This window comes from Sminthopsis crassicaudata, chromosome 2 (genome assembly GCF_048593235.1).
Source record: "Sminthopsis crassicaudata isolate SCR6 chromosome 2, ASM4859323v1, whole genome shotgun sequence".
NCBI lineage: Eukaryota > Metazoa > Chordata > Mammalia > Dasyuromorphia > Dasyuridae > Sminthopsis > Sminthopsis crassicaudata.
The window spans coordinates 262,850,497-262,873,105 of NC_133618.1; the positions used below are offsets into that span (position 1 = coordinate 262,850,497).

The 22,609-nt window shown below is 33.5% G+C and overlaps 1 protein-coding gene across 1 annotated transcript in view; it reads right to left on the minus strand.

The window, feature by feature from the left end:
* RYR3 (ryanodine receptor 3) overlaps positions 1 to 22,609 on the minus strand; it is a 753,032-nt gene that overhangs the window by 364,016 nt on the left and 366,407 nt on the right. The window contains 4 exon segments of the mRNA XM_074289179.1: positions 706 to 839; positions 8,877 to 8,995; positions 19,979 to 20,074; positions 21,937 to 22,072. Coding sequence (XP_074145280.1) covers positions 706 to 839; positions 8,877 to 8,995; positions 19,979 to 20,074; positions 21,937 to 22,072 — 485 coding nt within the window.

A 22,609-nucleotide genomic window follows, 5' to 3' on the forward strand; every position in this document is an offset into this window, starting at 1 on the left:
CTGCATAATATTTCTTCACTCTTACGTCAGTTTGTTTAGTTTGTCCTCTACATATAATTAAATTGGAAATTTTTTTTTTCTGATCCTTCTCTAACAAAAGAAGGAAAAAAGCATGGCCATTTAATCAGTAGTCTTACCTAGGATTACCCAATGAAGTGACTCTAACACATAGAATACAGACTCTCTGATAACCAATTAGCCTATTGATGAATTTCATAATTTTGTCAAGTATTTAAAGTTTTTGTTATTATTTACAAGGTAATTAATGTTTGTAAATTGTTGCAATAACTAGTTTTCTTTAGATTATCATATATTTTACTCATAAACCAATTTACAAAATGAATTTGCTTTGTGGTTGTGCATAGTTTTCAATTACTGAGAACTCTAAAAAATAAATTTTTACACTCATGTCAAGTCTCTTAAACTCAGATGGTCTTAACTAGGCTAAGTCTTAAAATTTTCATCTCTAATTGGCTTTGTAAACAGTTAATATAAAATGGTTAGTGTAGGAGAAGCCAGATACATGCTCAGAAGCATTAGAGCATGTTGGACATGTGATCTGCTGAAAAGCACAGAAGATTGAGAATGCCCTACAATCCTATATTAATTCCAAGAAAGGAGGGGTCTAGTTTTTGGTTTTTTTTTCTCCCTTTATTGTCTAGACAAGGTCAAGTATGGTGCTTAGCAAAACAACAATAGCCCTACCTTGTTACATCATTAATCAGCCGAGTCTGGAGAAGCAGATCTCTTCTGGGCAGCAAATTGTCACAGATTAGATTCTGGTTGGCTCTTACTGCGACTCCATTACAAAGACAGAGAGAGCAAAGTACATCAAGAACCTGAAATGATAGTCTCAATAAAAATCACCAAGCATTGTAAATGGAAAAGAAACCTAAAATCTATAATAAAATCTAGAAATAACCCCTACAGTACTTTATCTTCAGATAAGAGTATATACTAAGAAGCATATCTAGAATTGGCCCCCAGGGAAGCCATAAAAGTGTCAAGTCTACTCACTTAACAGTGGAATGTATGTAGGTGGAGGATCTTGTTTCACCCTCAGCCACATTACTGTTTCTCCCTTCTCCCCCCTTCAAACATATATTAATTTTATATATAATTTATAATTATAATTAATATTATATTTTCCTTCTAAACCTAAGAGCCTAGAACGATTAGTAGTGTGTCTGAATTAAATATTATAGAGTTGATGGGAGTGAACCCTGAAACTCCCCCTTGACTTCTGGGTCCGAAACTCTTCTGACAGACACCCACTCTTCAGGGCAACTAAGTGATTTCATTAAGATTAGCCCAGGACCACTTCCAGTAGCTTGAACTTAAACGTTTTCATTCAGCCAGAAATCTAGACCTGGAGGTAGTGACACCATTGAAGGAATCTTATTCAATGTAAGCCCTACATTTGCAAGACTGCCAATAAAATGATCATTTTGAACTCCAAATCTTTTCAGAAGTCTGAAGTAGGAATTACAGTTTACCAACGAAGCTCTCTTCTTGGCAAAGCTGCCTGCCAGGACTCCTCCCTGCTGTGAAGATACCCTCTTTTCAGTATTTCCTTAATAGGACCTCTTGCCATGGAGGAATCTGTCTTCTTAGCAAAGCTGGCTTGTTAGTGCCAATAAACTTCCCTTTTGCCATTCAGACTTTCGGGTTTGTGAATTCTTTCACATTGGACCCATGTGCTGACCAAAGGGGATTCCCACAACTCTCTGCACTGTCACTAACTGCATCAGAGTCATAAACTGATAGTAAATAAAAAGCATGCAAAGATCATATAGCATAGCTAAGAATTATGATGGCCTGAAGGTGACTTCTAGGATCACAGGATGTTAGAATAGAAAGGATCTGAAAAATCATTTAGTCAGTCAACCAACAAACATTTATTAAGCACCTACTATGTGCCTGGCATTATGCAAAGTGCTAGAGATACAAAATAAAATAAAATAAAATAAAGATTAAAAGAGTTCCTGCTTTTGAGGAACACAGTATGTAATGGAGGAGACAGCATATAAATAACTATGTACAAAAAATAAATATAGAGAATAAATTGGAAACAATTAGGGAAATAATTCTTCAATAATATCCCTTCCAACTCCCACCTTGATATTTTTCTTATCCTTTCCTTCCTAGTCATATTAAACCCTCTCTCATTGCTGACACTTCATATACATGGTCTTTCTGAATTTTCTCTCTAACATTAGTGCTGTCCTTTCCAAATTACTTTTTAAAAAAACATACTTTTTGTGTTAATATGTATGCCAATGTTGTTTTTCATCAGTACAATTAACTGTCCATGAGGGTATCTGTAGTGTGCTTCTAGAACCCCTAAATTGGGGTGCCAAAATATACCATCCAGACTAGCTCTCTGGAGGATCTTGGGACCAGCCTTAGTGGAGGAATGAAGGAGGCAGCAGACTCATGAGGATGGTCAAAGTTGGAGTGTTCTTATTTCAAGTCCTCTCAGCCCTTGGTATGATTACATCATTACAGCACACTAAGTATGCACCAACTAGAGAACCATTATATCATCAATCACACTGAAAAAGTACTAACTATAAGCACTCTGCTGTGTAAATGCCTCTTTACTGTAAGTATCCCTTGCTTCAAGTAGAACACAGGTTGTTACCACCCCCCTGACTTCTCTGGAAGGCCAAGAGCCTTTAGGGAAGATGGGGAGCGGAACCACACATTGTCAGCAGGTTTCCTCTGGGTTGAAGGGTGTTATATCTTACTCAGAGTTCCCCCACTATCTGCAGCCTTTTACAGGTATTGATTCTTTCATCTTTATTTTTGTATTCCTATATTATTTAAGAATGAATTTAGTAAAATGATATCTTTAAGTATATAAAAAATTGCTATGTCCTACTTGGACCTAGAAGACAATAATTAAAAGCAAATGGGCAGAAGTTGAGGCAGATAGTGTAAGAGTAGACAGTACTGAAGTTATAAAGTTTAAATCTGGCTTTAAAAACTTCCTAACTTGGTGACCTTGGGAAGTCACTAAATTTCTATTTGCCTCATTTTCATCAATTGTAAAATGAAGATAATAATAGAATTTATCTCTCAAGAGTTTTGGAAAAATCAAATAAAATATAATTATAAAGCACTTAGCACAATGATTAGCATATAGTTGTTGTTTGTTCTTCATTTTCCAAGAGGATCATGACATCAGGGTGGTGATGATGAGGTCTTCAATGTTAGGTGTAGTTAGCAGAGGAATTGATAAAAATTAATCCCTTAGACAAGCAGGAAGAAGGCTTTGATAATGGAGATCAGCTTAGTTCTTTGGTCCCCCCCCCTCTAAAGGTAATCCAGTTAGAAATCCAGATTATGGCAGGATCCTGAAACTAAATTTTCCCTATGAAACCTATTTGTGGGCCATCCCATGGCTGCTACCTTTCTTAGGATCAGCCCATCATGGCACTTTGCCTTGTGGAGTCTTTCTCCTTACTCTCCCCCCTCATGCCATGTGGCTCTTCCCCAACTCCACTATGCCTCCTAACCCCATGTTTCCTCCTTACAGCTAACTCTTTTAGGGTGCTAAGTCCCTTTCAGGATTTAGCCTGCCAGCTAAGGGCATGCTTCAACCTCAAAGTCCTTTCTACTGGGTAATCCTTCCACTGAGGAATTTGTCTTTCATATGCTCCCCCACTCCTATTTCATATTTCCCCTTCTGCTATCTATTGTTTCCCTTCATTTTGTCTGTAATCTATTCCCTAAATAAACCTACCCTTTGCCAAAGAGAATGGCCATTGTGAATTCTTCACATGACTGAACCCCAATTTATGGTGTCTGCCATCATTTGGTGACACATCCCACATCACAAATCATATCAACGCCGTTACATTCAAGAGAATTGGATTTAAATGAGAAAGCCCTAAGCAAAGTCATACACCTCACTTTCTCCTCCAGAGCAATCTGGGTCCAGTGGCAAGACATAGTCTAGAGATGGTCCAGATACAGTGAGAGACCTGGGACGTTTTAAGCTAAAGTTTTTAACGGGTCTCAGTTTGATTGAGACAATGTCCAATTTTTGACTACGGCCAACTAACAGATGAAGCAGAGACTTGAACTCTTTTATTGAGTCCAAACTCCCCTCCCTCCCCTTCCCCCCAAAAAACAATAACAAACCTCAAAAAAAAACAATAACAAAAACCCAACTATCAGTTTGGCAGGGAAAGATCTCCAGAGTTTCTGGTCAAAACAGAAACAACTGATATTAACGTTCTCTCTGAGCTAATCAGGGCTTCTACAATGATCAAGTGGGGCTTGTTGCACAAATCAATAGGAGGCATAGTGATTAGGGTTTAAGTTACAGTCCTTAAGAAAGAAATCTAGCCAATAAACCCCAAGGTATCTTAAGGTATAGCAAATATTAGGAACTATATGGATGTTTATTTACTTCCCTTACCTACAAAAAGCAAATTTCCTAACAATTCAAGACATCCAAAAGTGGAATGGAGTGCCTCAGGACATAGGAGTTTGTCCCTTACTAGATCTTCATGCAAAGTTCAAATGCTAGCAATGTTGTGGAAAGGATTCTTGTTCAGGTATGGAATAGAGGATGTTTTCCAATATCGTTTCCAACTCAGAGATTTTGTGATTCACTCATTCAGAAAGCAGATGGCTACCTAATAAATAATTAATGTAAACTGTCACTTGCCTAATTAGGAGCAGTAACAAGATTCAGGGGGAAAGAGTAGGTTGATAAATATGGGTACTCATCTATAGTTACAATTCTTTATCTTTTAATCACACCAAGATAAGGGGTAAATAGTATATATATTCAGTAAAGTAAGTAAAAGAACTTATGTAATATAGCAATGATTTTGAGGTCCCCTGATTTTAGGGAGGCTTCTGCTCTAACAATAAATCAGTAATCCTAAATCTTCTGGTCTTGGAGTTTGCCTCAGGGATTTCCCACACTCCCAATTTAAGAATAACAATCTGTCTGATTCTGAATAGACCACTCTTCAATTCATTGCTGATTGTCAGGTAACTCCTGGCCTCAGAATAGTCCCAAGAACCAAACTCCTGAGATAATAGTGATAATCTGTTGGGCAGTGAGAACCAAATTCCAGAGATCCTTGACTGGGGATGCCCAGACTGGTAAATTCTTGCAATTTTTGGAAAAGTTCCTAGGGAACCTCTGTCACCTTTTCACTTTCTTTGGGATATCAGAGAAGACAGAAGTGCTGTAAGATGGCTTTTGGCAAAGATGAGACAATCCTCTTTCATGCATGTTATTTTGTCTGTGTCTGCGTCTCTGGTGCAGAATGTCTATGCCATGTTTGTTCTATGAGCTAGATTGTGTTACCTGGAAAGATTTAAAACACAAACAAACAAGAAAAAACCTCTATGCTGAAGTTAGAATGCTGGGAAAATTTCTTAAAAAGCCTAATTTTCTTTTCTATGACTTCAGCTCTGGCCAAGCTGGGAACTACACAAAAAGGTTAGTTAATTAAAATTAAAATAACATCTTAGATTCTCAAAATTTTAAAAGAAATGATTAAGAGGCTTGGCAATTAGTCATTTTAAGATTGTAAGAAAAATTCCTGAAACATTGAAGATAATTCCAGTATTTTACCGAATTTTGTACTTTATGTATATTTTCTTCTATTTCAAAGTTTATTTTTATTTTAATATTTCTTGTTTTATCATGAAGTTCTTGACTTTTCTTTAATTATCCAAAAATTCAGAAAATCTGCTAATTAGGTAAGAGTTTTTCCTTTTTGTTTTAAGCTATTTATTCTTTCAATTCTTATCTCCAGAGCTTTTATTTAAACTTATTTAGCTTTTGCTTCATTCCTTTTAGATATTTATATAATCCTTGTAAAAGACTCATGTTTTCTTCAGAATCTGCTTATAATTGTTATAGTTATTCTATCATTCTAATTTATACTACTGGCTATCTTTGGATGAGTAATTCTTTTTTTTTGGCACAATTTTCTTTTTTTTAAATAGCTTTTTATTTACAAGATATATGCATGGGTAATTTTTCAGCACTGATAGTTGCAAAACCTTTTGTTCCAACTTTTCCCCTTCTTCCCCCCACCCCCTCCCCCAGATGGCAGGTTGACCAATACATGTTAAATATATTAAAGTATAAGTTAAATACAATATATGTATACATGTCCATACAGTTGTTTTGCTGTATAAGAAGAATTGGACTTTGAAATAATGTACAATTAGCCTGTGAAGGAAATAAAAAATGCAGGCAGGCAGGCCAAAATAGAGGCATTGAGAATTCTATGTAGTGGTTCATAGTCATCTCCCAGAGTTCTTTCACTGGGTGTAGCTGGTTCAGTTCATTATTGCTCTATTGGAATTGATTTGGTTCATCTCATTGTTGAAAATGGCCACATCCATCAGAATTAGTCATCATATAGTATTGTTGTTGAAGTATACAACGATTTCCTGGTCCTGCTCATTTCACTCAGCATCAGTTCATGTAAGTCTCTCCAGGCCTTTCTGAAATCATCCTCTTGGTCATTTCTAACAGAACAATAATATTCCATAATATTCATGTACCACAGTTTATTCAGCCATTCTCCAACTGATGGGCATCCACTCAGTTTCCAGTTTCTGGCCACTACAAAGAGGGCTGCCACAAACAAGATGAATAATTCTTTATAATGCTCATTATAATTTGAATCATCTTCATAGAACTTTAGTTTCTGAATTGGGATTTTATGCCATGGTAAGACTACTAAATTCTTGGATGGAATGATCATTCTTGGTTAGTTTTCTTCTGAGTAACCTGGATCCCAATACTGACCTACACTTTTTGTTAGTCCATGCTCCAAGATATCTCAAGTTTATAATAATAAATCTTCAGAGCTTCCTGTGGTATGTCAGGATAAAAGTATAGATCCAGCAGTGTGTTGCTCTGAATGCTGACATGTTATGATGGTTTATTCCACTTCTAATTGCACTCAATGTCCCCAGTATGGATTTCTGACTAATCTGAGGTTGTCTCATGGGATCACTTCCCTCTATCTACTGCATGATATGTAAGCTTTCAGATTATACATGTTGCTAGCTATCTCTTGAACAAAACTTTCTTTGATTCCTTAATTATCACTATGATAGTAACAACCTTCCTCTTCCAGAACTCAACAGGTGGCACAGTAGATAGAACACTGGGCTGAAATGAATAAGATCTGAATTCAAATGTGGTCTCAGACACTTCTTAGATATGTAACCATGGGCAAAGTACTTAACTTTTGTTTGCCTCAGAGTCCTCAACTATAGAATGGGGATAATAATAGTACCTATTTCATAACATTTGTAAAAGTACTTATGTCTGGCATATAGAAGGCACTATGTAAATGTTTATTCCTAATGCCATCCTCATCTAGAGAGAACTATGAAAACTGAATATGAGCAAAGCATATTATTTTCACATTGTTTCTTTGTTTCTTTGTTTGCTTTTTCTTTCTTGTGTTTTTTCCCCTTTTGGTTTGATTTTTCTTGTACAACATGACAAATATGGAAATATGTTTAAAAAGATTGTACATGTTTAACCTATATGCAATTGCTTACTGTCCTGGAGAGGGTAACAGAAAGAGGGAGAAAAATTTAAAATACAAAATTTTATAAAAATGAATGTTGGAAATGAAAAATGAATGAATGTTTATTTCTTCTTTTTCCCCTAACATAGAACTTTGCAACTCTAATAATTAATTATAATATAGTATAATATAATATAATATAGGTATTTGTATAATAACTTCTTTCTTTTTAAGTGTGTGAATATTTTACTTTTTCTAATTATATGTAAAAAGTTTTTACATTTAAAAAAATTTTTGAATTCCAAATTGATTCTCTCCTTTCCTCCTTCCCTTCCCCTTCACTGAGAGGATGAGCAATTTTATATAGATTATACATGTGTAGTCGTTCAAAAATAATTCCATATTAGTCATGTGAAAGAAAAAAACAGACAAAAAAAGAAAGAAAAATTAAAAAAATTGAAAAAAACTATGCTTTGATTTTTCAATTAGATTTCCCCAGTTCTTTCTCTGGAGGTGGATAACTTTTTTCATAAGTCCTTGAGAATCATCTTGGATCATTGCTGAAAATAGCAAAGTCATTGTTGACATTCATCATCATACAATATTGCTGTTACTGTATACAACCTTAAATTGGTTCTGTTCATTTCACTTTTCATCAGTTCATGTAGGTTTTTCTGAGAAAATCCCACTTAAGGCTGATTTCAGAAAAGCCTGGAAACAGAACAGGACAACACTATATAACAAGATTATGTGATGACCAACTGTGATGGATTTGACTTTTTTCAACAATGAGGCAATTCAAGACAATTGCAATAGACTTGAGATGGAAAGAGCTGTAGATACCTACAGCTTTATTAAAGATCTGATAATTATAGTAACAATTGATATAAAAACAGTTTAAGTTTTGCCAAGCATTTTATATAGTTTCTGTGAATCTTAAAATTTTCTTGTGAAGTATTTTGTATGGATACTATTATCTTAATTTTATACGTGAGACATTTGAAGCTTAAAGACTCTTGACGAGGATCACAGAGTTAAACAGAAAGTAGCAGGATTTAAATCCCCATACTTCCTAACTCTATATCCATAACTTTATGTGTATCATACTGATATAAATACCTTAGATCTGGAGAAGAAGTTAGGAACCATGATTTCAAATAAAGCTTCACAGTTTTTTTGGTTTTGCTGTGCATTAATCTCACTTGACAGTTTATGAAACTAATAAAGAATCCTGCCAACTTATCTTTCTGTAGAACCAAGAGACAATTCTTAGAAAGTATTCTGAACTGTTGGAAGAAAGGTGCTATATCTCCAATTGCTGTTTATTGTTCTTTCCACACCTACCTTATGATTTCGGCCATGCTTATCCAGAAGAGAAATGATGGATTTTATGTGTCCCTCTGATATCAAATTTAAGGCTTCTGGGCTTTCAATCAAGATGCAATGTAATACCTCCAAAATACCTAGATAAAAGTTATAAAAATCATTTGGACATTTGATAGCTTGTAGTTTTTAATAAAATTTAGAAAGCAAATTATGAAAATAAGAGTTTTGAGGGAAAATAAATATCATTAATTTATCAAATCTACTTAATGTCTCAAGATGGAGGATGAAATTATCTATGATGCATTCTAAATCTGTTGGTTGGTAAACCAGTCTGTGTTGTATAGGTAAGCGTAATTAATCACTTAAAAATAATTATCAATGCCTTAAAACATGAAAAGGCATCTGGAAAATATAATTTTTATTTGTTTAAACTAAGAAAATTCTTGATTAAAAGTTTAAGAACAGTTTATTAAAAGTACCACAAGATACTAAAGTCATAAAGATTATCTCTTTTTAGAAAGAACTTGGATTGAGACATTTTGTCATCTTCCTAGTAAATGACAGGCAGGTTGAATTACTTCCAAAATTCTCACAAGCTCTAAATTTACTGAAAACAGAAACTGTCTTCTCTTCTTCCCATGTACATTTTTTTTGGTGCCTTGGGTATTTAAGATTGTTCCTTGAATTAAGCATAAGCTGTCTAATTAAAATGATCTTATACTTTCTGATTATAATCTCCGACTCAAAATCCTATGGAGATAAATGATTTAAGAGTCTTGGTTCCTCAATATCTCATCTATTTTGGGTTTCTTAAGATTCATTTTTATTGTATCAATTACTTACTGCGTGTCCTATAGTCATGTTAAACTGAGTATATCCAAAATCAATATCATGATTTTCCCCCTAAAATTGTCTCTTCTTTCCAACTTCTCTGTGATTTAGAATACTACCATCTCCAACTCACTATGTGTCAACCTCAACTCCTCACTGACACTTGCTATACACACCCAATATGTTATCAAGTTCTGTCCTTTCTCTTCTCTGGCACAGCTGCCAATCTAGTTCAAGATCTTATCATCTCATATTTGGACTATCTACAATAGTCTGTTCCATGGTGGTCTGCCTACCACAATTCTCTTCCCTTATCAATTAATCCTATACTTAGCTGGCATTGATCTTCCTTAAGTGAAGTCTGATCATTTCCCACCCAGACTCAATAAGTTTCAGTGGTTCCCTATAGCCTTCAAAACCAACTACAAAATCATCTGTTTTACCAATTTTCTTTTACCTAATATTCTTCCATGTGCAGAGGCCTCCTTGCTATTGCTTGTACACAATACTTCTTGTCACTCTAAATATTTTTTTCCTGGTTCCTTTCCCCATGATTAGAGTTCTTGCTTTTATCTGTCTCCTGGCTTCTGCTGCTCCCTTCAGGTATTAGTTAAAATTCTACCTTGTACAAGAAACCTTTCCATATTTCCCTGAATGCTAGTTCCTTCCCTGTAATATAATTTCCAATTTATCTTTGTGTATATTATATGTGCAAAAGTGTTTACAAGTTGGTTTCCCCTCTTTCCTGTCTCTCTACCAATAGAATGTAAACTCCTTGAGAACAGGTACTCTTTTTGTCTTACTTTGTATCTCCAGAATTTAGTGCAATGCCTGGCACATAGTAAACATTTAACAAATGCTTTAATTAAAATTTTAAAAAAATTCACGGGGAGGGGGCAGATCCAAGATGGTGGAAAGGACACATGGTTCTTTCTGAGCTTTCCTGCTTCCCTTACACTATTTATGAAATTCAGCCTCTGAATTAGTGCTGGACTGTCAGAACCCACGAATATTGGGAGTATAACATATTACCAACAGAAGATAATCTCGAAAATAGACAGAGAAGGTCTGTTTTGGTCTTGTGTGGGCATGGGAGGAGGCCAGGTACAGGCACAGGCAGGCAGGGAGGGAGAGCAGGAGGCCAGCATATGCTGAGCAGCTGTGGGGTGTAGTATCAGTGAACCGAGAATCTGAGGGGAGGACCCTACCACAATGTTGGCTACTCTGCCCTGGCAGCAAGCCAGTAGATCAGCACACAAGTTATAAAACTTCTAACACAAATGTAGAGAGAGGGTAAAGAGTGTCTCCCAAAGTGCCAAAGTCTCACGGGACCTGGCCATGCCCACCCAGTGCTGGGAGTGACTCAGCACAATCCCAGCGCAGCCACTGCTGTCCTGCTGCTATTTCCTGGTGCTTAGTGAGGAAGCTTGGAAAACCCTCATTGGCCCAAAAGCAGACCCCGTCTTTAAAAAAAAAAAAAATGAGTAAAAAGGCAAGGCAGGCTCTAACTATAGACAGCTTCCATTGTGAAAGAGAACCGATTTCCAACACTGAGGAGACTAAAAGCAGAGTGTCTCCAGATGAAGCCCCAAAAGGGGATATAACCTGGTCCCCACCACACAAGGCTCTCCTAGAAGAAATTAAAAAGGATCTTAAATGAGAGCTAGAAGAATAATGGGGAAAGGAAAGAAAAAGCCTGGAAAAAGCTTGGAAAAGGAATATAACTCATTAAAAGAAAGATCTGATAAAATGGAAAAATAAAACAACTCCCTGAAATGTGAAATGGAAAAGGTAAAGAACTCCCAGGAAAACAGAATTTGTGAATTAGAAAAAGTAAAGGAATTCCCAGGAAAATTTGTGAATTGGAAAAAGAAAAATTAAAAAAATTGATGAAATGAAAAAAAAAACTCCATAGAACAAAACAACTCATTTAAAAACTCAATTGGACAAATACAAAAAGAAATTTAAAAAGTAAATGAAGAAAATAATTCATTAAAAATCAGAATTGAACAAATGGAAATGAATGACTTGAGGATACATCAAGAATCAGTCAAGCAAAACCAAAAAAATTAAAAAATAGAAAAAAAAAGTTAAATACTTACTTGGGAAAACAACAGACCTGGAAAAATAGATCTAGGATAGATAATATAAGGACTATTGGACTCCCTGAAAATCATGTTGAACAAAAAAGAGCCTAGACACTAATTTTTAGGAAATCATCAAAGAGAACTGCTCAGATGTCATAGAATCAGAAGGTAAACTTCATCAAACACCTCCTGAAAGAGACCCCAAAATTAAAACTCCAAAGAATATTGTGGCTAAATTTCAGAATTGTCAGACCATATTACAAGCAGCTAGAAAAAAACAAACAAACAAACAAACAAAAAAAACCCTCAAATACCAAGGAAACACAATAAGTATTACTTAGGATCTAGCAGCATCCACATTAAAGGATCGTAGCTGATATTCTGAAAGGCAAAGGAACTTGCAGCCAAGTTTAAGTTTGAATGCAGCTAAGAATAAATTACCAAGCTAAACTGAGCATTTTCTTCCAGGGAAGAAGATGGGCATTCAATGAAACAGGTGAATTCCATTTATTTCTGATGAAAAAAAACAGAGCTAAACAAAAATTTGACTTCCAATTATAGGCCTCAAGAGCAGCATAAAAAGGTAAAAAGAACTCTTAAGAACTGTATTTCTGTTATGGGTATACATAGAGAGTACATTCATAATTTGATTTTACTATTATATAAAAAAGGAATTAGAGGTGGAAAGATTGTACCAGAAAAAGGGGGAAATGGAGGTAAAAAGAGGGAAACTACATCTCACGAAGAGGCAAAGGAAACCTATTATATCTGAGGGAAAGTAGGAAGGGGGATGGACATTGTGTGAATCTTACTCTCCTCAGATTTGGCTAAAAGAAAAAATATTAGACATATTTGGGAGAGGAAAAGTGAAAAAGGAAAAGGTAGATTAAATAGAAGGGAATACAGAAATAGTAGGGGAAAGGTTTAAAAAAGGAGGGACTCTAAGAGGGAGGAAGGGATTCTAAAGAGGGAGAACTGCGTGAGGCAAATGGTGCCCACAAGTTTAATACTGGGGAGGGGGGTAATGGGGAAAGGAAAGAGAAAAAATATAATCTGGCCATAATAAAATGGCAGGAAATACAAAATTAGTAGTTTTAACCATAAATGTGAATAGGGTGAACTCTCCCATAAAGCAGAGGCTGATGACAAACTGGATTAAAAGCCAGAATCCTACAATATGTTGTTTATAGGAAACACATTTGATGCAGAGCAATACATACAGAGTAAAGGTAAAAGGCTGGAGCAGAATCTATTATGCTTCTGGTGAAGTAAAAAAACCAAAAACAAAAAAAAAAAAAAAAACAAAAAAACCCCCAACAGGGGTAGCCATCCTGATCTCAGATCAAGCAAAAGCAAAACTTGATCTAATTAAAAAAGATAAGGAAGGAAACTATATCTTGCTAAATGAAGCAATATCAATACTAAACATATATGCACCATGTAGTATAGTATCTAAATTCCTAAAGGAGAAGTTAATAGATATGCAAGAAGAAACAGACAACAAAACTATAATAATGGGAGATCTCAATCTTGCACTCTCAGAACTAGATAAATCAAACCACAAAATAAATAAGAAAGATGTAAATAGAATACTAGAAAAGTTAGGTATGATAGATCTTTGGAGAAAACTGAATGGAGACGCAAAGGAGTATACTTTCTTCTTAGCAGTTCATGGAACATATACAAAAACTGACCATATATTAAGACATAAAGACCTCAAAATCAAATGCAGAAAAGCAGAAATAGTAAATACATCCTTTTCAGATTACAATGCAATAAAAACTACATTCAACAAAAAGCCAGGAGAAAATAGACCAAAAAGTAATCTCATCGTAAAAAATGAATATTGAAAATAGCAAATCACAGACACAATAATTTCACCCAAAGAATATCAATAATGAGATGACATATTAACATTTGTAGGATGCAGCCAAAATGGTAATAAGGGGAAATTTTATATCTCTAGAAGCTTACTTGCATAAAATAGAGAAATAGAAGATAGATGAATTAGGCTTTCAACTAAAAAAAGCTAGAAAAATAGCAAATTAAAAAACCCCAAACATTAAACTTGAAATTCTAAAAATAAAAGGAGAGATTAATAAAATTGAAATTTCCAAATATTTTATTTTTATTTTAAATGGAATTTCTTTTTGTATCTCTTGCTTTTGGATTTTGTTAATGATGTATAAAAATGCTGATGACTTATGTGGATTTATTTTGTATTCTGCAACTTTGTTAAAGTTGTGGATTATTATTAATAGTGTTTTAGTAGGTTCTCTGGGGTTCTTTAAGTATGGTATCATCATATCATCTTCAAAGAGTGATAATTTGGTTTCCACATTAGCTACTCTAATTGCTTTAATCTCTTTTTCATCTTGTTGTCAAATCTAAAGAACTGGAAAAATATTAAATGCATTTGGATAGGTTGAGCAAATATAATAAAGATGACAATATTACCTAAATTAATCTATTTATTTAGTGCTATACCAATCAAACTCCCAAGAAACTATTTTACTGACCTAGAAAAAAAAACAACAAAATTCATCTGGAAGAACAAAAGGTCAAGAATTTCAAGGGAACTAATGAAAAAAAAATCAAATGAAGATGGTCTGGCTATACCAGATCTAAAACTATATTATAAAGCAACTGTCATCAAAACCATTTGGTATTGACTAAGAAATAGATTAGTTGATCAGTTGAATAGGTTAGGTTCACAGGACAAAATAGTCAAAAACTATAGCAATCTAGTCAAGAACTATAACAAGAACTATAGCAATATGGGTTTGACAAACACAAAGACCCCAGTTTGGGGATAATAATTCACTATTTGACAAAAACTGCTGGGAAAATTGGAAACTAGTATGGTAGAAATTAGGCACTGACTCACTCTTAACACCATACACCAAGATAAGGTTAAAATGGGTTCATGATCTACATGTAAAAAATAAGATTATAAAAAAATTAGAAGAACATAGGATAGTTTACCTCTCAGACCTATGGAGTAAGAAGGAATTTGTGACCATAGAAGAACTAGAGATTGTTATTGATCACAAAATAGAAAATTCTGATTATATTAAGTTAAAATTTTTGTACAAACAAAACTAATGCAGACAAGATTAGAAGGGAAGCAATAAACTAGGAAAACATTTTTACAAAGGTTCTGATAAATGCCTTATTTCAAAATATATAGAGAATTGACTCAAATTTATAAGAAATCAAGCCATTCTCCAACTGATAAATGGTCAAAGGATGTGAATAGACAATTTTCACATGAAGAAATTGAAACTATTTCTAGTCATTTGAAAAGGAGCTCCAAATCATTATTGATCAGAGAAATGCAAATTAAGAAAACTCTTGAGATACCACTACACACCTCTCAGATTAGCTAAGATGACAGGAAAAGATAATGATAATGTTGGAGGGGATGTGGGAAAACTGGGATACTGATACATTGTTGGTGGAACTTTGAAAGAATACAACCATTCTGGAGAGCAATTTGGAATTGCGCTCAAAAAATTATCAAACTGTACATACCCTTTGATCCAGCCCATACTGGGCTTATATCCCAAAGAGATCTTAAAGACGGGAAAGGGACCCATATGTGCAAACATGTTTGTGGCAGCCCTTTTTGTAGTGGCAAGGAACTGGAAATTGAATGAATGCCCATCAATTGGAAAATGGCTGAATAAATTGTAATATATGAATGTTATGGAATATTATTTTTCTGTAAGAAATGACAAGCAGGATGATTTCAAAGAGCCCTGGAGATACTTACATGAACTGATGCTAAATGAAATTAGCAGAACCAGAAGATCATTATATACTTCAACAACAATACTATATGATGATCAATTCTGATGGACGTGGCTCTCTTCAACAATGAGATGATTCAAATAAGTTCCAGTTGTTCAGTAATGAAGAGAATCAGCAACACCCAGAGAGAGAACTATGGGAAATGAGTGTGGACCACAACAAAACATTTCCACTTTCTGTTATTGTTTGCTTGCATTTTTGTTTTCCTTCTCAGGTTTTTTTTTTGTTTTGTTTTGTTTTTTTTTTTTACTTTCTTTCTAGATCCAATTTTTCTTGTGCACAAGATAACTGTATAAATATGTATACATATATTGTATTTAACATATACTTTAACTTATTTAACATGTATTGGATTACCTGCCATCTAGGGAGGGAGTAGGGGAAAGGAGGGGAAAAGTTGGAACAGAAGGTTTTGCAAGGGTCAATGTTGAAAAAATTATCCATGCATATGTTTTCTAAATAAAAAAGCTATAATAATAAAAATTAAACATTAAATTTAAAAATTAAAATTTAAAAATTTCAAACATTTGAAAAATATTTGGACATGACACAGAGCAAGGTAGAAGAGATGGAAAGGCACAAAAATAGTAAAGACTTAGTACATAAGAGGATGATGAACCACAGATATATGTTAAAATATCAATCACATATTAATGATGAAATGAGGAAGAAGAAAGCCTTTCCAACTCCCAAAGAAGGTGTCAGCATCTATCATATAGCCTCTCACATTCATGACTTAGAATTTAGAAACCAACGGTATGAACTTTCACTACTGATGATTTGTACTGCATTCACAAATAAAGTTTGTGGCTATAATGACAAATATGTTTTAGGAAATAAATTAGGATGATTTATTTCTTCTTTTTGGCTAAAATTGTTTTATTAGCCCTGTTTGAGCAGAAAAACAAAAAGATCTTCACAGTAGTAAGAATCAGTGGAAGAGGATTTTTAGAACTAATAAAAGAGTGAAAGGAATTAATGTGATAAGGATATACTAGAAAAGAAAAACATAAACATGCACACAGAAGAAGATGGATATTATTATAGAAAACTGAGTTGTAGTTTTAAGAAAGAAGGAAGGCGAGACCAGGAAAGTTGTAAAGAAGCAGTACAACCATTTCTCCTCCCCAACTATTTAAAAAAGAAGATTAAGGAAGCCAGTTGATAAACAAGAAATTCGAGAAGAAAAAAATTAAAACAAATAATTGTTCTTTTTTTTTTTCAGATCAGGTAAGCCCAAGGAGATAGCCACAGATCTGTAAGCCAGGGGGTCAATCACTAGGGAACCTGAGATCAGTCCTAAGTTGTGTAAGAAGAAAGAACAGAAAGAGCAGTGAATAATTCTGGATCAGAACCTCATATCCAATGCAGACTAATATTGGGACTTTCAGTTGAATGAGAGTAGGTTAAAGTTCAGTTGGTTGCTTTAAGCAAAGATCAGGATATTAAATTCAGTTCACCGATTCAAGCTGAGGACTGGAGCTGAATAACCATGTCAGGGAAGGTGGACCCAACTTGTACTAATAGCTCTATTGCTTGGATGAAGGAGCAAGATAGATTCAGCTCACAGACCTAGGCTAGGGCATGAAGATGAGAGATCAGGGCAAGAACTCTGTAGAGTGATAAGACTAATATTCTTATTGCTTTCACTCTGGGGCAAGTTCATGGTGTTAGCCCACAGACATGGAGTAGGGTTTATAAGTAAGTAGCTAGGTCAGGGTATAAAGAAAAGGGGGTTAATTTACAACTCTGCTGCTCTCAATCTAAAAAGCCATCTGTCTAGCTGACAAAGCCTAGGTCAAAAACCTGCCTACAAGGGCTCTCATGAGGTGGAAACTTGGAGTTATTCTTTCCAGTTTCACATTGGGAGTGGGAAACTACAAATCTCAGACCAGGAAGGTACAGTAGATATTGTCCCCTATTTTGGACTGCTTACAATCTGTTTAAAGTTTGGCACTCCATGATATCCTTAAAAAAGAAAGCATTCTCCAAAGTCTCCACATTCTTTCCAAAGATACACAAAGTCTATCCCTGTCACAAAATCCAAATTCAAGACATAAGGCTAGAAAAAATGAATAAATGAAGAAAAAATGTCATTCATGATCAAATATTATTATGGAACAAGCGATGCCAAAGATAAAAACCAAGAAGAAAACTCCGTAAATTCTATAAGGCCCAAAGTTAAACACAACTTGGTCACAAGGTTAATTTAAATTCCTGGAAGAAATGAAGCAAGAGTTTAAAAAGTGATATTAAAATATATAGATTCTAGATGAAAGGAAAGTAATAGCTTGGCACAAAGAGTTACTAAATCTAACAACATAACAGATTCTGGATCAAACAGAAATTGTTAATGTAATTAGAAACAAAAAATATTATTTTTAAAATAGAAGAAAATGTGTAGACTCTCCAAATATTTAGCCTAGAAAAGAGATTGGTAGTGGGGGAACAGAAAGAAGAAGAAATGTAAGAATCATTGATCTACCTGAAATAAAAACTATGTTTTAAAATTCTGAATGAAAATTGCTCAGATATATTAGTACTAGAGGGCAAAATGAAATTAGGAAGAATCTCCGCATAACATACTTAAAAAAAATAAAAACTCTCAGGACATTGTAACTAATCTAGAGCTTCAAAATTAAGTAATTAGAATAGAATATAAAAGATATAAAGTAATTGAAAAAGATTAACAGATATGGATAATTATTATTTACATCCTAGTATCTGTTCCCTAATATATCAAAAGTCATAGAGAAAATTAAATGAGACAGAGGACTTGAGAATGGTTTTATTATGCTTTAATTTTTTTAAAAGAAGAAAGGAAAAGGGTGGGGGGAATTTGTATTTGCTTTCTTGCAGTTCCTCTAAAATTTGTCATTTTTCTTCTTTGTCAACTCTGTTAAATGAACTTCAGAGTTGTTAATTTGTATTTTTTTTAGTTATTAGTGACAGAGTATTTTCTGTTCTTATCTCTTGACCTTTTACCAAATGGGGAAGGGTCTCATTCTTATAAATTTGTCTCAATTCCTTTTATATGCAAGAAATGAGACCTTTATCAGAAAACATTGTTGCATTATAATTTCCCCAAGTTATCTATTTGCTTCCTTTCATTCTGGCTATATTGGTTTTCTGTGACTGATTTTCTCAATCCTTTGTTCTGATGATGAACTCTTTCTCCATCAATAGATCTGAATGTCAATTTCTTTATTGGTTCTCTAATTGGTTGGTTATAATACAACCCTTCATGCCTACCATTTATTTGAAGTTTATACTGGTATATGGTATCAGATTTTTGTCCTTACTTAGTTTTTATTTCAGGCTACTTTGTAGTTTTCCCAGCAACTTTTATCAAATAGTGTATTTTTAACAGAGGGTCATTGGGTTTATCAAACACTAAGCTATTGTATTTCCTTTTGGATATTGTATACCTACTCTATTCCACTGATTGTATATTTCTTAACCACATCAAATAATTTTGATCATTATTGTTTTGTAGTTTGAGATTTGGTACTGCTACACTCCTTGCCTTATCTCTTTTTTTATTATTTCCCTTGAGGTTCTTGACCTTTTTGTGTCTCCAAAGGAATTTCTTTATTATATTTTCTATATCTAAAAAAATATTCCTCAGTAAGTGAATTGGTATGGCACCAAATAAGTAAATTACTTCAGATAATATTATTATTTTTATATTATTTGTCAGCTTACCATGAGCAATTGATATTGATTATTACTGCTTTGAAAAAAAAAGAATGATTTCAAAGAAATTTGAATAGACTTGTTTCTTACAAATTAAGGTGAGCAGAATTAGTAGAACCATTTATGAAACAGCAACAATAAGGTAAAACCAAATAACTTTAAAAAACTGAAGAGTTATGAGCAATGTAATGACTGAATACAGTTTCAAGAAGACCAAAAATATAGCATGTTACTGCCCAAACAAAGTAATACTGGATTCAAGATGCTGAAAGAAATGCTTATTTTGAGTTGTGACCAATTCAATGCTTTTCTTTATTATGATTATGTATTACTTTTTTTTTCATTTTTCCCATTGGAAGTAGGGAAAGGAAGAGTAATAAAAATAGTCGTTAAAGTAAAATAAAGTAAAATTTTAAAAAGTTGAAAGTTAAAGACTTTTATAGAATTTACAAAATGATATAAATGACAAATGAAAATTTGAGATTGACAAATGAAGAGCTTTGTGAAATGCAACCTTGTCTGTGAGAAATTCTGAACTTTATTTCTACTCATTAAAGTTAATTTATATTTTTCTTACTTTGTAATTCATTACAAAGTAATCAGTTGCAGGAATCCATCATTATGTCTTTCATAAGAAAATAAAACATTTTGTTTTACCCAATTACAAGTTTTCTATCATAACCTATTTCTTACCTGAGGAAGATTCTAGCCTGTCCAATTTACTAATCAGCCAATCCAGGTTTTTGGAGAACTGAGCACAATTATTTCTGTTACCACGAATGAGGGCAGCTGAAAATGAGACAAAATTTTATCATATAGATGAGGAAACAACCAGTGATGACAATAGATGTGAACTTTCTGAATAAACACTTTTAGAAGATTCCTTGACATTTAAATAGGAGAAAATAATCCTTTGCAATGAATATCAAGAAAGCCCAGGAATTTTATTCTAAAGACTTAAATTACTTTAGAGAAAGTAAATTAAAGATTTAAGTGAAATATTTTATATGTGATCAGAGGTAAGTAATTTCTAATATCTAAGTTTATTCATCTAAATTATATAAGAAAGTACTTGACAAACCTGAAAGAGCAACATCATTATATTATTTTATTAAGACAACAATGAAAAAGGTTTATACCTTGTTTTGTATATAGTTACAAACTTATGAGTTGAATTCTTTTCCTTGTTTCTTTTTAAATTGGTTGGGTAATCAATGGAAGTTGTATTGCTGACTTCTGCTTTGTATTCCTAGGTATAAAACTAAGGAGGAGGCATCCAAATATAGAAAGAATAGAACTATTGCTATTTTAGAACACATATGAACATCATCAGTCTTCTTTTGATAGTAAAATAATCAGCTTGAGACTCATCTCTACCTTGTAATTCACAACATGGGCTTGTAGAAAAATGGCTAGTACATAAAGTGAACATTCATGACTTAAAAGTCTACTTTGGGACCAATGCTTTCAACTTCAGAAGCCACTAAAAGGCAAGATCCAAATTAAATTCTCATATTCATTTCTGCCAGGGAATTAATCAGTCAGTTAATCAACAGGTATTTTATTGAATCCCAATGACTTGGCTAACTGTAGTTATACTACAGAAAGAAAAAAAGCCTATTTCTTTGTGCTCCAATTCATACAAATAGTACAATGCCTCTCAGAATAAACTCTAGATAAGATTTGGTCAATTTGTTTTTCACTAAAAGAAGTTATCCTGTTCTAGGGTACCAATAATGAGTTTTAATGCAGAAAATAGAATATGACAACTGGCTTAAATTTGTTCCTTAAATTCTCTAACCTCCAAAGTTTGATTACCACAAAATCCTGAATTTGTATTGTGCACTATCATAGAAACAAACTCCATATCACAAACTCAGCCTTTAACAATTATTAGCAAGAAGAAAAAAAAAAAGGAGTAGTTCTTCTACATTCTTATGTTCATATGTGTTATTAATCCTTATTCTCACTAATACTCTTTTATTTGTACAGTATTTACAGTTTGCCAAGATTTTCACACCCATAAAACTTCATATCAGGCCAAGGAAATATTTAAAGCAGTTATTATTTCTATTTTATAGATGAGCAAACTGATTTTTAAAGAGATGAAATAAATTATTTATGACTATATGGCTAGTAAATAAGAGAAGCACTTTTTTATCCAGGTAGTTTCATCCCTAGTTTAACATTCTTTCTATTAACAGAACAATCACATTGGCAAGTCAGCAGAAAACAGCCACAAAATAGAAAATGAAAAGACACAGTTTCAGATTTTAAAGCAGTAATCTTATTTTGAATGAGCACAATTCAAGGAATCACAATGTTACAATATGCTTGCTCAAACAACTTAAGAAACATTAAATGACTCATTCTACACACTGAATTAGTTGCAGATATGAGAACATAAGATAACTATTTAGATTCCTATTCCAGGGCCCTATTATACTATACTGCTTTACTTTGAAGATATCAAAGCATAACAGTTGCAATTGGCCAATATAATTCATTGCTGATTATATAAAAAGAATGGGTTGAATATTCATGCTTGCTAGGTAGCCTTTGCCACTTCACTTTTGAATAGGCAAAGAAGTACTTAATCCTTTAGTTCACTTTGAATCTCTTCCAATTGAAGGAATTTCCTATGTACTCACCTAACAATTGGTAGAGGAGGTTCAGAATTTCCTTCCAAGCTGTACCACTTTCTTCCCTTGCAAACCCAGTAAAATGTGCTACACTGTTATAGACATTCAAACGGTCAATGCAATTTAACACAAGGGCCAACATTCCCTAAAAGGAAAGATGGGGAAAGGAAAAAATCCTGCTTAGAAAATCTGTATCATTATTTTTTACAGCTTTCCCTTAAATACTTCAAAATTTAAAACTGATATTGCTAATATGCAAATATTTCCATTGTATGTGTTTTTCTTTAAAATTACATGCATTTTTATGCGTCTGAGATTTAAATAGCATTCATTTTGGAAGTGAGTCAGGAATTGCTCTCAATCAGTTTGTCCCCATACATTTAACTCAATTCAAGGATATATCAAAGAGGAAAGAGTATGAATGAAACTCACAAAACCTCTTTTTCATTTAGTGGGGAAAAGATTTCATTCACTTAGAGACAGTGTTAGATATAGTACTTTGCAATTTGAAAAAAATGAATAAATTCAAGTAATTCCATTCAAACACAGTAGAGGATACCCAAGATTCCTATAAATAAGGTGGCTGATTAGTAAAAAAAAAAAAATACCAAATTTTTTTTTCAGCTACACTTTATATATGTAAAACAGTTACATTCTACATTTATTCCAATATATTAGATAG